At 40.3% G+C, this 17,410-nt stretch overlaps 1 protein-coding gene across 34 annotated transcripts in view; it reads right to left on the bottom strand.

Annotated features, from left to right (window-relative positions):
- Nucleotides 1-1,349: 1,349 nt before the first annotated feature.
- SLMAP (sarcolemma associated protein) overlaps nucleotides 1,350-17,410 on the bottom strand; it is a 183,733-nt gene continuing 167,672 nt past the window's right edge. For 18 of the 34 annotated variants that reach the window (XM_033210220.1, XM_033210225.1, XM_033210236.1 and 15 more), the window contains 3 exons: nucleotides 13,568-13,739; nucleotides 7,745-7,879; nucleotides 1,350-3,225 (listed from right to left, as the gene is read on the bottom strand). In XM_033210220.1, coding sequence (XP_033066111.1) covers nucleotides 3,133-3,225; nucleotides 7,745-7,879; nucleotides 13,568-13,739 — 400 coding nt within the window. In that variant the 3' untranslated portion in view covers nucleotides 1,350-3,132. Of the gene's footprint in view, nucleotides 3,226-4,579; nucleotides 4,670-7,744; nucleotides 7,880-13,567; nucleotides 13,740-17,410 lie in introns of all 34 variants that reach the window. The other 16 variants (XM_033210222.1, XM_033210241.1, XM_033210230.1 and 13 more) reach the window with 1 other exon arrangement.

Raw genomic sequence — 17,410 nt, 5'->3', positions numbered from 1 at the left:
ACAGGTTCAAGCAATTCTCCTGCCTCAGCCTCCTGAGTAGCTGGAATTACATGCACCCATCACCACGCCTGGTTAATTTTTGTATTAATTTTTGTATCTGCAGCCAAGGCTGCAGTTTTAATTCAGTTGATTTGTATGCAGTTTTTTCTCTTTCGTAGCAGACTCCCATCCTTTTGATGGTAGATAAATAGTCACTGGAAGCAGCCAAGAGTCACCAGACTTTGGTCAAGTGTAGTGATTAAAGTGAGAGATCACGTAGGCAATACTAGTTTTCGTCAAAAGCCTCTGACTATAGGGCAATGTGAATGGTTTTCACATGTGACTCAAAGTGGCTCTAAAGGCAATAATGACAGGAATTCCAAAACCATTGTGGGCAACTGGTTCATCATCAAACCAAGCATATTACTTCCAAAAGAGTGAACTATGAAGGCAACACACAGAGCTAGGTGATAATGCTTTCTCATGAAAAAAAAATATATATATATCTCACATATATCTCATTCACACACAGAAATTCTGAATGGTTGAGTCAATCAATTCATTTAATTAAAGTAGATGTACTGGCTTACCTAAAACTTTAATATTTGTAATATTTTTTCAGTATGACATTCTCATAAAAACTTATTCACCACTTGAATGGTACTTCACATACATTATCTTTTTAATGTTCACACTACTACCACAAATGTTAAGTATTATTGTCCCCATGTTATAAATGAGAAAATGGAGACTCAGAGAAAATGTGATTTGTGCAAGGCAACAACAGCTGATAAAACCAAGATGCCAATACAGATCTGTTTTGCTTCAAACACCACGTTCTTTTTATTTTCTGACCCTGTCATGTAGTACCTTTGAATAATTCTTAAATGTATCATTATAGGGTTGTTCAATTTTTAGCTGCAATGCTTAATATTTCTTAATGACTCTATTATTACTAGTGAATAATCCTACTCTTTATTTAACCTGGAAGTGAGCTGAACAAAGCTGAAGGTATTGCTTATGAACAGACTTACTTATATTCTTGAGGAAAACTGGAAGTAACTACAAAAAGCCATTTATTCCACTTGAATGAAGTAAATATTGATACTAGACCTTACATTTAAAGAGACCAGTCTAGCAAGTGACTTTCATTTTAACAATAACCATATTAAAAGAGAAAAAAAAATAGGTCAGTAAGTTAAATAAAAGGCAAATAAAACTTGCAGGAAACAGCTAAGTGTTTTCTTTTAAACCTCGAAGAATACCAAATGTATGTTATGTTGCATAAAGAGTCATTTCAAGAGAAGACTATTAACAACCCAATAGTAGAGTCAGCATTAAGAACTTCAATGATATTCAACTCAAACATGCGTAGGGAGAGTAAAGTTATTTTATTAAATCATGCACATCACGTATGTTAGTGCAAATAGTTTAATCTGTACTCCAGAAATTCTATTGTAGTTTATATCTTTACAAAATAGATTTAAAACAATTATTTACTTTAAAAAATGTAATTCTGAAGTTAAGCATTTCAGAACAATATTTGCAATAACCTATATACAAGAGGTACTGGGTACCACTGGCATATTAGCATTCTGTGGTGGAGTGGCTTCCTGCAACAGAAAATGATGAAATGAACTATATGACAGTATTTCCTACAAGTCATTTGTGACTAATTCCTCCATAAATCTAGTGATCCTCCCAACAGCAATCCCAAATAGCTTAAAATATAACCTTTAAAGTATAAACAGTGACTGCCAAACATCACAAGGCAAATTATATCCTAAACTCCTATTTCAATATTTGACTAGACCTGTGGATTGCCACAGAACATTCAAGCCAATTCACTGACATTCCCTCCCGGTCTTCACTGACTGAAAAATTTAACTATGTGATATTTTAGGATATTCTAAGACCTAAATAAACTTTATTGACATAACTATGATGCCGCACAAAACCATGGCTAAACTTTCACTTGTGTTTTAAATTTATAACATCAAGCAGTGTTTTTAGGTGCTTCATTGTGCATAGAACACTATATCTTGGGAATAGTGCATTTCATTAACAGAAAGTCCCAATTAACAACAATAAAAAGAAAATAACCATTTGCATACCCAACCAGGAAATCTGTTGGTAGGTACAACAGCTCACCCCGAACATGAATTAGCTCTGACACATCATAAACCAAATTAGGTCAATACAAGCTTATCTAAAGAGATATTAATACTTTCTTCAATTAAACATGCTTGGAGGAATAGATGACAGAAAAAAAAAAATCATGCTTCCTAAAATGCTGTATATGAGAAAGTAACTTGGCTTTTAAAGAAAAATATCTCTTTAAATACATGAGGTTTAATAAATTACATTCCAATTGACTCAACAGTTTGGTTGACTGCACTGAAATTGTATAATTACTACGTTTTTGCTCCCAGAAATTCTTCAGTTTGCTCAAGAAAATACACACTCTCATGGAAAGTTTTTTAAAGTTGATGTCCTCCACATCTTCAAGTCACATTAAGGCTGAACAAGCGTGCACATATTCCCCAAATTATCACCATAACAGTTTATTTTCCAAATGTATTTTTCCTTAAAAAAAAAAATCTATGCAAATAGTTGTCTCTAAGTCTTGTTCCCAATAGCTCAGTGGTTTTATGAGTAAAAATGGCGTAAATATGTAAAAAATATATATATATGTGTATATATTTCAAACTGATAGGCACTGAGCACACAGGGCCTCTCTTCCCATGTATGTATTGGTTGTTTGGTTTGGGTAGTTATCGAATCGGAAAAATGAATTATCTGGCCATCAGAATTCAGAGTAAAATACTCATAAATTTAATGTTATAAATAATCTGGTGTACTAAGAAGCCTACTTTAGGCCACCATAATATTCAGAATCTCAACATACTAATTTAAAAATTACATGAAAAATTGCAAGCAAATTATTGCTTACAGTAGAATAAAGTCACAATTTTATATCTTCTTTATAGACAGATACATTTTATATAATTTAAAGCAATGACCCTACAGCTGTATTCTTGTACTTCTGCTGTTTTAAGAGGTAAAGAGGAAGAAAATGGTTCTGTTTGTCCCCAGCATGAGTGTGATGCCAGCTTCTAGAGGGAGGACGGTGTACGGACTCAAGGAACGCTCTCATGGAGAAGCTCTGGCCAGACCTGGCACGTACAGCACGATGGCTGTTACTGCAACCAGGGCAGCCAACATGGGCATCCAGGGCCAGGGTTTCTGTGTGGAAAGAAACCAAGAGTCAATATCACATTCTCCCCTCTGTTTTCATACCTATTAACCCCTTGGTTCCAGAGAGTCCTCAATACTTAACAGAATATTGGAAAAATCTTATTTTTGCATCATAAACATAAAGTTTGAAAAGAAAAAAAAAGTGAGGGAGTGCAGGTATGAGGAGAGCCATAATAGCGGGACCACCAATTTGGAAGTCTAATACATCCCAAGAAAGTCCTGGGGAGTTTTCAACTTTGTTACAGTTGAAACCTAATAGTGACTTCTAAGAAAATTTGTGGGCTCTGCCTATTTACTCTGGTATCCATATATTCCAATATAACTGATGTATATAGATACCTGTAGTATGTTTCTGCTCAAAATGTTTATTTATTGATAAGAACCAGACTCACATGTTGGGATATTTTATGCAAGGGGATAGTGGCTAAGGTGATAATGGTCTAGGCTTTGGTTCTCGAACTTGAAACCTCAGAAGACAAAATCAAAGAGGGTTCAAGATGGAGAGGTAACATTAGGGATCCTGCCTGTCTGACAATTCTGGTAAAGACTCTGTTCAGTGTAATAAAGCCACATGATCACCTCATATGCTCTACTAACATGCATGCCAGTTAGAGACAAGCATGGATGGGCTGTTGCCTGCTAGCTTTGAGAGGGCTTTATATGATCAACTTGCTTTGATTGAGACTTGTATTCTTACTTGTATTCCAGGAGTATTATTGAGAAAAACTGGTTTTTAAAGAAATATTCTGATGTTGCGGTCAGGGCTCAGAAAGAAACGGGATACATTTATATCCTTGCAAGTACACAATGGGGTTGAGATTGTGAGCCAATGGTTCATTATGTTAATCTCATTCTTTTTCATCTTCATAGGCATAGTATAAACAGGCAAAGGGTTGAAACAAAGAAAACCTACACTATGAAAAGGAAGAGGATAAGGAGGAAGGGGAAGAAAGCTGGCTGAAACTTTCAAGGAGGCAAACTCTTCATTTCTCATTCAAATCTGATTAAACACATAATTGGAAAGAGGGTACTAATATTGCAGAAATTCATAGTGTACTCCAGTTTGCTAGAGATAAAGACTCAGTTAATGGAAGCATATTAACAACTGGTTAGGTTGGAATTAACTCATGGTTAGCATTACTACAAAGTAAACAAGACAAAAAGTTACAGGATTAGTTGACTGTTCAGTTCATTGGTATGACACAAATACATGGCATACTAAATGAAGGGTTTGCTTCAGGTAACAAAATACCTGTGTGTTCTTGCCATGCACTATATTACAAATATGGCACAAAAAGGTGACGGGGACAAACAGACAAGGACTCAACAATAGTGCTTGTACCTTTCTCTACCACAATGGACCGAAACACCAAAACAGGAAAGCCAGGAATAGGCCGATGAATACGGCTGGGACGGGTTGTAATATGGAAGGCTAAAGAAGGGAAGGCATATTAAAATCATTTTATGCTATGAAAATAATCAGATAAGAGGATTCAGACCCCAGTAGGGTGGGAGGTAGGGAAGAAAGAATGAAATAATAGAAGTATACCACTCAGGTTTTGCACAGATTGAAACATTTTAAAGACATCTAACACAATCTGATAGACTGTGGTGTGCAAGTTGGGAAACCATCAGTTTAAAAGGAACAGCTAGGCTCAATGCCTGTAATCCCAGCACTTTGGGAGGCTGAGGCAGGTGGATCACCTGAGGTCAGGAGTTTGAGACCAGCCTGGCCAACATGGTGAAACGCTGTCTCTACTAAAAATACAAGTTAGCCAGGCATGGTGGTGCATGCCTGTAATCCCAGCTACTTCAGAGGCTAAGGCAGGAGAATCGCTTGAACCAGGAGGCAGAGGTTGCAGTGAGCTGAGATAGCGCCACTGCACTCCAAACCGGGTGACAGAGTGAGACTCCATTAAAAAAAAAAAAAAACAACAGCTGAAGGCAATGGGCAATGTGGGTATACCTAACATTCTAACGAAATATAGCACATGAGGACAGAGCAAGTCGGGTGTAGTGGCTCATGCCTGTAATCCCAGCACTTTGGCAAGCTGAGGTGGGCAGATTGCTTAAGGCCAGGAGTTCGAGACCAGCCTGGGCCACATGGCAAAACCCTGTCCCTACAAAAAATACAAAAATTAGTTGAGCATGGTGGCACATGTCTGTAGTTCCAGCTACTTGGGAAGCTGAGGTGGGAGGATTGCTTGAGCCAGGAAGGTCAAGGCTGCAGTGAGGTGAGATCACGTCACCGCACTCCAGCCTGGGTGACAGAGCAAGACCCTGTCTCCAAAAAAAAAAAAAAAAAAACCAAAAAAACAAAAAACAAACCGCTGACAACACTTCACCATCAGCTGATGCTCTCTGCTTGACAGTACACTATTTTTGCTCAATACCTGAAATCCATTATTTGACAATGTACTCCCTTAGCAATGGTTAAAGTTTATTTTATGCCTCTAACAAAATCTTTTTTTTCAACCAAAGCTCTTTTGCTTATTAGATGACACAGCTTTCAAGCTTAAAAATAAATGCCCTGTGGGCCGGGCACGGTGGCTCAAGCCTGTAATCCTAGCACTTTGGGAGGCCGAGACGGGCGGATCATGAGGTCAGGAGATCGAGACCATCCTGGCTAACATGGTGAAACCCCGTCTCTACTAAAAAATACAAAAAACTAGCCGGGCAAGGTGGCGGGTGCCTGTAGTCCTAGCTACTCCGGAGGCTGAGGCAGGAGATTGGCGTAAACCCGGGAGGCGGAGCTTGCAGTGAGCTGAGATCCGGCCACTGCACTCCAGCCTGGGCGACAGAGCGAGACTCCGTCAAAAAAAAAAAAAAAAAATTAAATGCCCTGTGACAATGTGTGCTTCCTAAATCAGGCAAGACATTTGACATGTAATAAAGGTTTGGTATATAAAGACAGGCAGATCACCTGAGGTCGGGAGTTCGAGACCAGCCTGACCAACATGGAGAAACCCCATCTCCACTAAAAATACAAAATTAGCCAGGTGTGGTGGCGCATGCTGTAATCCCAGCTACTTGCGAGGCTGAGGCAGGAGAATTGCTTGAACCCGGGAGGTGGAGGTTGCGGTGAGCTGAAACCATGCCATTGCACTCCAGCCTGGGCAGCAAGAGCGAAACTCCATCTCAAACAAAAAAAAAAGAAAAAAGAAAAAAAGGGAGCTGACTCTCAGGGCTTTCAATTACGTTACCAGAATTATAATAATTTTTAAAATGGGAAGAAAATTGCTACAATGAGTGTTATTACAGAGTAATATTTTAGTACCATAAGTGCAATATCACTAAAAAAGGAAATTCACCCCTAAGGTGAATTGTAGTTATAAATAATAATAGCAAAGTTACTTTTGAAAAGGTTCTAAATAGTACGGGGGGGATCTATTCTGATTATGCTAGATGTCTTCATGGGTTATTGAGCAGTAGACTGAAACTCCAAAATCCCAGGGATATGAATTAACACAAAAGAAAGAAGTAATCAAACCACTGTGATCTGATTTTAGAAGAGTTATGCAATCTACATTTTGAAAAGTAACTGCAAACCATTTTTCCTTAGCATAAAGCCTCCACACCCAGTTCATCAACTTCTAAAAGGCTTCTACCTAAGCAGCAAGCCTTTATTATCTACAAACTAAGACTTTCTTTAGCAAAGGACAGTTGGACGCAACTCATGAGCATTCTGTGTGCAAATGAGTAACAGGATGGCCATGCAACATCACTCTTTTGTACTTGTGCTGCAAGGTAAGCAGAGTGGCTTCCTCCATGGGAAGTATGTGGCTCACGCACACTGCAGTGTCCAAGCCATGACAGTGGTTTTAAATAAGTCAGAGCACAACCAACCACACTAAACATCTATCAGGGCCCACAAAAGGTAACGATCACCAAAACGTACAACACAACATTTATTTAGTATAATATCTTTTTAAAGACCATCTGTCTTTCTAGCAAATGAAAAACAAAATATTAAACTCAATTTATACCAAAATGTTCATCTCTCTCCCTCTCACGGGACTACAGAAACTCACCAAATATTTTCTAATATTTACATAATGACAAAGAGACATTAAGCTTTTTAGAAATTATGCCTCAGTGAGAACATTATTGGTATAAGAACAACATGTACTACTCTCTCTTAAATGGATCCCTGGTGGTACAGTGCTTCATTTCCCAGCAGGGGAGAAACAAGAGCCAGATGATAGCTTAGTGACAAGAGCTTCAGACTCATCTGGGAAAAGCTGACAGTTCTTAGCCAAGCTACTTTACTGCAAACAAGGCTCTTCCTCCAGGCAGTCCCGACGCTCTTCTAGGGGTATAGGTTAAAGGTACAAATTCTTACTTAAAAATCTGACAGCACAGTGATTCTATCATGGAATTTCATCATGAAAAGCTTATTTCATTTGTACCATTTGCTTCACAAATCAGTGATAAAGTCCTCTGAAAATCAATTTCAATCTCTCATGTGCCTCTCAATCAAAGCTAAGCCAAGTTTGCAAAGACTTACATTATTTCCTTTCTCTCGGAGCAGCTTCAGGTTGTTTTTACACTGTTTGAGCTCATCTGTGATTGACTGCTTTTCCTGCTCAGTCATTTCAAACTTCAACTTCAGTTCTGAGAGTACAGTCTGTGTCTTTTCATACTAAAGGCAAAGAAAAAAAAAGTGTGCAGATTCAACTTAAAATGGGTATGAAGTTATGGTTCTAGTCAGGCTTATATGCCACACCCTATTTAGTCACCTGGAACACCAAAGTCAAGTCTTTTTGTTTAAGGAGGAATAACTTGCACTCAAGAAGTCTTTTGGCTGAGCGTGGTGGCTCACGCCTGTAATCCCAGCACTCTGGCAGGCCGAAGTGGGCGGACCACGAGGTTAGGAGTTTGAGATCAGCCTGACCAACATGGAGAAATCCCATCTCTACTAAAAACACAAAAATTAGCTGGGTGTGGTGGCGCATGCCTGTAATCCCAGCTACTCCTCAGGAGGCTGAGACAGGAGAATCGCTTGAACCTGGGAGGCAGAGGTTGCAGTGAGCCAAGACAGTGTCACTGTGCACTGCAGCCTGGGTGACAGAGGGAGACTCCATCTCAAAAAAAAAAGAAGTCTTTAATGTTGACTTTATTCTATGTAAGAATTTTCTGGCCCTGGAGTTAAAAAAAATTAAGAGTAATCACCATTTTGTCATCTGTTTTTAATATAAAGGATCACTTTTCCCACCAAATGAGTTATAGGAGAAAAGGAAAATTTCAAACTGAGCAAAAGAAAAGTAGGTGAAGAAAAATTCCATAGCCAATGTTAGGAAGCCTGAGTTTATATCCTGGTAAGGAGTGTCAGCCAAACTATTTCAGTCTTGAAGTAAAAAGTATTAATTCCCAATAGGTTTCCCTTTACCCAGAATTACTGGGTATTAAAGTGTTCTGGATAAGTGAATTTTCTAGGCAGATGAAGCAAAGAAATGTATCTGAAGTACCCACCACTATGATTGGGAAATTTCTATTTCTCCACTTAAAACAGGCATCGGCTGGGCATGGTTGCTCACATCTGTAATCCCAGCATTTTGGGAGGCCAAGTGGGCGGATCACTTGAGGTCAGGAGTTCGAGACCAGCCTGGCCAACGTGGCGAAACCCCATCTCTACTAAAAATACAAAATTAGCCAGGCATGGTGGCACATGCCTGTAATCCCAGCTACTTGGGAGGCTGAGGCTGGAGAATTGCTTGAACCCGGGAGGTAGAGGTTGCAGTGAGCTGATATTGCACCACTGCACTCTAGCCTGGGCAATAAGAACAAAACTCCATCATCTCAAAAAACAAAACAAAAAAAACTTAGGTTATCAACTAAAAGTCATTTTAAAAAATCCGTTTCTGGTAGAAATTTTATTTTTATTTTATGTATTTATTTTTTGAGACGGAGTCTAGCTCTGTCACCTAGGCTGGAGTGGAGTGGTGCGATCTCAGCTCACCGAAACCACCGCCTCCCAGGTTGAAGTAATTCTCCTGCCTTAGCCTCCTGAGTAGCTGGGATTACGGGCACCTGCCACGACGTCTGGCTATGTTTTGTACTTTTAGTAGAAATGGAGTTTCACCATGTTGGCCAGGCTGGTCTTGAACTCCTGGCCTAGGGTGATCCGCCTGCTTTGGTCTCCCAAAGTGCTGGGATGACAGGCATGAGCCACCATGCCCCGCCTGTTTCTGCTAGAAGTTTTTAAATAGCAAAACTTGCCATTTTCTGCTCCGGAAAACAATTCACTGTATATACTTTGACTTTCATATAGAGTCACATCCTTTTAAAGACCATCTACCTTTTAAAGGTGAGACCAATATGAAACATAGTATGGCTTACCCCTACTTTAAATGGTGCCTGGAGGCTGAAATTCTAGACTGGTTCCACTTCTAGATACTGCATCTTACACGCAAGCTGGGCTCACAGTCAAAGAGCAGAGATTGTTCTGCTACTGGCTGTGCCTTTGTCTCCACTTCCACTAACCCACTCTGCCATCTCTCTCTTTTTTTTTAGATGGAGTCTCACTCTGTCACCCAGGCTGGAGTGCAGTGGCATGATCTTGGCTCACTGCAACCTCCGCCTCCTGGGTTCGAGGGATTCTTGTGCCTCAGCCCCCGGTACAGCTGGGCTTACAGGCATGTACCACTATGCCTGGCTAATTTTTTTGTATTTTTATTACAGATGGGGTTTCACCTTGTTGACCAGGCTGGTCTCGAATGCCTGACCACCTCAGCCTCCCAAAGTGCTGGGATTACAGGCGTGAACCACCGCACCTGGCCCTGTTCTGCCATCTTTGAAGGTTTTAGAAGGAAGATAGACAAGGATTGAATATAAAATAGATATACCATGTACGGTAAGGTATACCAGAAAGGTTCCTCCTTGTCCCTAAAGGTAGTTTATGAAGGTAGAAATTTTCCAGTTCCTCTCTACCTATATCCCAGAAATTCTTCAATAAAAGAAACCTTTATATGCTTCTGAAAAATGTAAATACTTTGGAATTACTAATTAGGAGCCCATCATCATACTCAACAAAGATAAATATTAAGAAGGAATGTAAATGTATAAAAACATTAGACAGGAGAGATGGGGCTTAGGGTCAACACAGAGGTCACCAGAAAAAGAGAAGAAAGATATGGATACAGAGAGGGAGGTAAAATACAAAAGACACTCCCTGTTACCTAACAACATTCCCACAACAAGCCTGGACAGTATGCCAGAGAATGAACTAAAGGAGTACAATTCACAGGCTTTATGACAGCTTTCTTAAGTTGATGTGAAGATCTGTGGACTTCCTTCCAGAAGGCAGAAGATTACTGGCATATTGCCAAGGCAAAGTCAATGTACCCACCTAGTTTCTGCAAATTGGAACATAATAAATTCTCAATAACCCATGATCTGATTCTTAACAGGGACTAATAAAGAATAAGTAAAGAGTGCTTTGTTGACAAGTTTTCTCTTATTTTCCTTTTCCACCATTCTTACATCCAGTCTGCCCTGTGTACCAAAGCACTTATTTCTCCATTCCGGGAGTTGTGAAGCAGAACCACAGGAAGGCAGCTCAACCAGGGGGATCCTGTTATTCACCTCCAGCGTGTGAAGGGGTGGCAAGGACTCTGGCCCCACGGCAAGAAGGTAAAGCCAAATAACTCTCTTGAGTCAGTCTTTACAGGGTAGACTATGTGCTCAATGTTTTATGAAATATTTTTTTTTTTTGAAACAGAGTTTCGCTCTTGTTGCCTAGGCTGGAGTGCAATGGCGCGATCTCGGCTCACCGCAACCTCCGCCTCCTGGATTCAAAGCGATTCTCCTGTCTCAGCCTCCTGAGTAGCTGGGATTACAGGTGCATGCCATCAAGCCCGGCTAATTTTTGTACTTTTAGTATAGACGGGGTTTCATCATATTGGTCAGGCTGGTCTTGAACTCCTGACCTCAGGTGAGCTGCCCACCTTGACCTCCCAAAGTGCTGGGATTACAGGCATGAGCCATGGCGCCCAGACAAGATTTACTTTTTGCATGTACTTTTTCTTTGTTAAATATTCATATAAAAGCTGCCACATATATAAATTTTAATTTGTACAACAAAAGTCACCTACTGCAGCCTTGCTTAGCTATCATTTTTGCTCCATCTTGCTTTCTAACTCTGAGGTGACAAATGAGCTTGGTCCTGATTAAGAGGGAAATATCACACAATATTACCAACACCTTTGGTTCTTCTTCATAAAAATAATCATATCTGGGCTTGCTTAGCTTGTAATATTTTAGTCTGTTACAGTGCTGAAAATACATAATTAGATACTATGCATATTAAGCATGATTCTATGAGAGAAAGGAGAACAAAGGGGAAATGTTGAAGGGAAATATATGTGCATTAATAAAAGGCAATAATTCATTTGCAGTGGATTACACAGAGATAAGAACCACATTAAAGAACATTTTAGTTATAGTATACAGCTATAACTAAACTATAGTATATAGTATCCAACATATTAACATCTGGACAAACAGAAAGAGAGCAATTTCACATTACAAAGGAGTGTGATGACTACACATCATTTCACAATGGAAAACAGTGAACAAGAAAATAGAAAAGAAACATACTGACAAGATCAGACATATTTTTAAATGTGCTGCATTTAATGCAATCCAAGACTATCAACAATTTAGATGCTGTGACAACATGCCACTGCCATTTGTGGAAACAGTTAAAGCATTTTGCACCGATTACTCGGTGACCAAAAACAGGCAAACAAATAATGCAACAAAATGGCTAATGCATTCATAGTAACATACAACAGAATAATCTTCCAACCACAGCATTCTTCCCAAAGTATGAAAGAACTATGGCATATGGACTGGAAGGACACAAAGTGCTTACAGTATTAAATACTAAGATATTTACTTTGGACAAAATTTGCGTTCCAACCAAATAAAATGAGATTTCTTCTAAAACACATATCTTTAGTAAGGTAAAAACGAACACATTACAAAATCAATATGTCCACAAGAAAATAAAAAATGTTACAGTATTTCTTTTCATTAGGAACAAACATGAAGACAGAAGAACAATCATTGCCAAATTCAGGACACTACAAGGAAAGAAAAGTGCAAAGAAAAACTGCATTGATTAAGCAGATCTTCTAGAAACAACTTTGGGAAAGTTCATTATTAAAGACAAAGAGTTGTCTTCAACTTCCTTCTAATTCATAAAGAATCCTTTTAAGAAAGTCTACATCTGGGGTGGTCCCTGATCTGCAGATCAAGTTGTATCAGGCTTCTCCATTCCCCGAGCTGGCCAGGAGTAAATGCAGAGAGTGGTATGAGGCCAGCAGGACTGAAGGCAGCTCCTATGCCCTGCTGTCAACTTCAAGGCTTTGGGAAGTGAAATGCACCTCTCTTGCTCAGGAAGAAATTGGGTAGGGTTTCTGTTCCAAAGTTAACTGTTATGACTTCAATGCAAATTTTTTTTTTTTTTTTTTTGTTGAGACGGAGTCTCGCTCTGTCGCCCAGGCTGGAGTGCAGTGGCCAGATCTCAGCTCACTGCAAGCTCCGCCTCCCGGGTTTACGCCATTCTCTCGCCTCAGCCTCCCGAGTAGCTGGGATTACAGGCGCCCGCCATCTCGCCCGGCTAATTTTTTGTATTTTTTTAGTAGAGACGAGGTTTCACCGTGTTAGCCAGGATGGTCTCGATCTCCTGACCTCGTGATCCGCCCGTCTTGGCCTCCCAAAGTGCTGGGATTACAGGGTTGAGCCACCGCGCCCGGCCCAACGCAAATTTTTAAAAGCCACTCAATTCAAGGTTTTAAGCAGAATGACACGAAAAGTGAGCATGCACATTTATGAATAAGGTGAAAAGGGGGTGGGAAAAGAAAGTAAAAGGCCACAGAACATGTGTTTGGCTGGCTGCCTGGCTATGAGGTGAATTTTAAGTAACCTTTCAGGCCATATTTACCTGAGGGGTTCAGATAACATTAGAGTATGGCCTCAGTTTGCTTTCCAAAAGTATGCTAAGTTACATACGATACTCTCTTTGAAAGTTAAACAATAGATCAAGAGACCTGGGACAAAGGGTTTCTCATATAATTAACTGGTAGAGAAAAATTAAAATGTCGTTTTGTATATTGTATTTTTGAGACCAACCCTACTGAAGAATTCTCTATATATGGACCATGATACACAGCTAGAAATCACCAAGCAGAGAGGTTCCAAGTATCAATTTTGTGACAGGTAATGTGACTTCTGCTTCCCTTTAATTCTAACTAGCATGGATATCTGATTTGCTTTTGGCTTTAAGTCCAACCATAATTGGGCTCATAATGTCTTTTCGCTTTACCTCTTTCTGTACATCCTTTGCTTGGTTTTCAGCCTTACTGAGAAGAGTTTTTAAGTCAGCTGAATCCCGAAGATGCTGTTCTTTCAAGGATCCGACTTGATTCTCAAGTTCTTTCCTAGACATTTGAAGGATGCTGAGATCACTGGTAAGCTCTAAACTCTGCTTCTGAGAACTGCAATATAAATATTGACAGACAGTTATTCACAGGTAGAAACTGGACACAGAAGGAAGTCCAGTTTCTTACACATTTCACTAGAAGGGACAGAGTGGATTTCAGAGAAAAAAAGAAAAGTATAAAAAAGAATGAAATATTTTCATTCAATAAGCAAAAACCATCAAAACACTAAAAAATTATAAGCTTAAAAGTGTGTCCCATCAAGTATACACAAAGGTTGAAATTTTTTTTTTTTTTTTTTTTTTTTTTTGAGACAGAGTCTCGCTCTGTTGCCCAGGCTGGAGTGCAGTGGCCAGATCTCAGCTCACTGCAAGCTCCGCCTCCCGGGTTTACGCCATTCTCCTGCCTCAGCCTCCCTAGTAACTGGGACTACAGGCGCCCGCCACATTGCCCGGCTACTTTTTTTGCATTTTTTTTAGTAGAGACGGGGTTTCACCGTGTTAGCCAGGATGGTCTCGATCTCCTGACCTCGTGATCCACCTGTCTCGGCCTCCCAAAGTGCTGGGATTACAGGCTTGAGCCACCGCGCCTGGCGAAGGTTGAAATTTTAAAAACAGAAATAGGAGGTAATTAACTGTATATTTTGTTATATCAAATTGTATTAATTTCATCATAAAAAGATTCAGTATAGGTCTTCTACAGGAAAAGAACACACATATTTCAACAATTTCTTGTAAGTTTAAATACTTGACAAATAGAATGGGGGTCAGAAACTTAAAGCGTAGGAGTCACTGCTAATTCAAGTTAACAATAAACCTGTTCAAATGAGAAGACACACCAAATTGAGAAAAGAGCATAAGACAAAGAAGTAGGAGGCTGAGTTCTACACCCCGAGCTCTGCCACTGTTTAGCTGGGGGATGTTAAGCTAGTCACTTAACTGGTACATTTCATTTTCAGAGTAAACACTTTCTGAGCTCTTAGACCTATATAAGATACCATGTAATATATACATAACTAACACAAGGAGAGTCTCAGTGCCCTTCACTGTCAAGTAACAGGATTGAATCATTAACTTCTGAGGCTATTCCCAAGGTTAATAAATTCTATGATTACCTTTTTGTTTTTTGAGACAGAGTTTCGCTCTTGTTGCCCAGGCTGGAGTGCAATGGCGTGATCTCAGCTCACTGCAACCTCCGCCTCCCGGGTTCAAGTGATTTTCCTGCCTTAGCCTCCCGAGTAGCTGGGATTACAGGCACGCGCCACCATGCCCGGCTAATTTTATATTTTTAGTAGTGACGAGGTTTCTCCATGTTGGTCAGGATGGTCTCAAACTCCTGACCTCAGGTGATCTGCCCGCCTCGGCTCCCAAAGTGCTGAGATTACAGGCGTTGAGCCACCACAGTCTCTATGATCACTTTTATAACTTGATGTTAAAAAAAATCTGACTTACAACATATGTGGAAAACGGCCTGATACGTGTGAACAGAAATTCTGTCTTCAATTCCTTCTTCCACAGCCCAGACAACAGAGAATAAAAGGCCTGCACAGTATAGCTATGTTAGGGAATTTGGCTCCCATAAATAGCTAAAGGAGTATAAGGTTTTCAAGGTGACAGTTTTACACCTTTCAGAATGGATCATTCAAGAATCAGACTCACTACCGTAACTGAACTACTACAGAGTCTGAATCCCATTTTGATTGTACGCTTCACAGATTCTTTGGGGTGGGTCTGATGTTGTCAAGTCAATACAGCTAGGAATTAAATGGCACATAAGACCTTGTAAAGGAAGATTAGCTTCTAAATACTACTTAAATGCTGGGGAGGCTTATCAAGCAAATTTAGGGCATCAGAAAAGTTTAAGAAAAAGATTTAGGCTGGGTGCGGTGGCTCACACCTGTAATCCCAGCACTTTGGGAGGCCGAGACAGGCGGATCACGAGGTCAAGAGGTCGAGACCATCCTGGCTAACACGGTGAAACCCCATCTCTACTAAAAATACAAAAAAATTAGCCGGGCGTGGTGGTGGGCGGCTGTAGTCCCAGCTACTCCAGAGGCTGAGGCAGGAGAATGGCGTGAACCCGGGAGGTGGAGCTGGCAGTGAGCTGAGATCGCGCCACTGCCCTCTAACCTGGACCTGGACGACAGAGTGAGACTGCGTCTCAAAAAAAAAAGAATTAATCTGCCTTAAATACTTTATGTGAGTTTAGGTAGATGATCTGACCAATGACTTATAGGGCCCTTTCTGGGGCCTAATGTTTTTAAACCATATGCTTCTACTCACTAGTAGTTTGTAGGCTTGCTTCTCAACACTTAAAATTTGAAAAAATTGAAAACAGTATTTAAGAGTCTGCCAGATTCCAATTAATCACATCTTAAAAATAAGGGATCTAGCCTGAATCTTTAAAATATCAATAATTTTGGCCGAGGGCAGTGGCTCACGCCTGTAATCCCAGCACTTTGGGAGGCCAAGGTCAGGAGTTTGAGACCAGCCTGACCAACATGGTGAAACTCCCTCTCTACCAGAAATAAAAAAATTAGCCAGGCATGGTGGCACACACCTATAATCCCAGCTACTCAGGAGGCTGAGGCAGGAGAATTGCTTGAACCCAGGAGGCGGAGGCCGCAGTGAGCCGAGATTGTGTCACTGCACTCCAGCCTGGGCAAGAGAGTAAGACTCTGTCTCAAAAAAAAAAAAAAATCAATAATTTCAAAACAACAAGATAAGCAACAGTGGCAATCAAACAATGGTATTTCTTGCTTGATAGATTATTAAACTAAATGGATTTATTAGGATCTTAATGTATTCTAAATGTAAAGAACTTGGGTATCTGTATCATAATCTTATACACACTTTATACCAAACAATTTGTTCAAATGTGCTGTTATACAGATAATTCATTCCTCAATTTCTTTTTTTTTTTTTTTTAAGATAGAGTCTTGCTCTGTTGCCCAGGTTGGGGTGCTATGGTGTGATCACAGCTCACTACCTTTGACCTCCTAGGCTTAAGTGATCATCTTGCTCCAGCCGCCTGGGTAGCTGGGATCACAGGTGCGTGTCATTCCACCTAGCCTCCTTTATTTTATATATAGTCCAGGTGTGGTGGCTTACACCTGTAATCCCAGCAGTTTGGGAGGCCAAGGCGGGTAGATCATTTGAGGTCAGGAGCTTGAGACCAGGCTGGTCAACAGAGTGAAACTCTATCTCTACTAAAAATACAAAAAAAAGTTAGCCAGGCATGGTGGTGCATGCCTGTAATCCCAGCTACTTGGGAGGCTGAGGCAGGACAATTGCTTGAACCAGGGAGGCAGAGGTTGCAGTGAGCTGAGATCATGCCACTGCACTCCAGCCTGGGCAACCGAATGTGACTCTGCCTCAAAAAAAAAAAAAAAAATTTATGAGCCGGGCACAGTGGCTCATGCCTGTAATCCCAGCACTTTGGGAGGCCAAGGTGGGCAGATCACCTGAGGTCGGGAGTTTGAGACCAGTCTGACAACATGGAGAAACCCCATTTCTACTAAAAACACAAAATTAGGTGGACATGGTGGCACATGCCTGTAATCCAAGTTACTCAGGAGGTTGAGGCAAGAGAATCACTTGACCCCAGCAGGTGGAGGTTGTGGTGAGCTGAGATCATGCCGCTGATCTCTAGCCTGGGCCAAAAGAGCAAAACTCCATCTCAAAATAAATAAATGACTTTATGTATATAGATATATATGAGATATGTAT

Source organism: Trachypithecus francoisi, unplaced genomic scaffold (assembly GCF_009764315.1).
Source record: "Trachypithecus francoisi isolate TF-2019V2 unplaced genomic scaffold, Tfra_2.0 Lachesis_group0, whole genome shotgun sequence".
Lineage (NCBI taxonomy): Eukaryota > Metazoa > Chordata > Mammalia > Primates > Cercopithecidae > Trachypithecus > Trachypithecus francoisi.
Note: the sequence above shows the minus strand (reverse complement) of the source record. Positions and strands in the feature narration are given on the sequence as shown.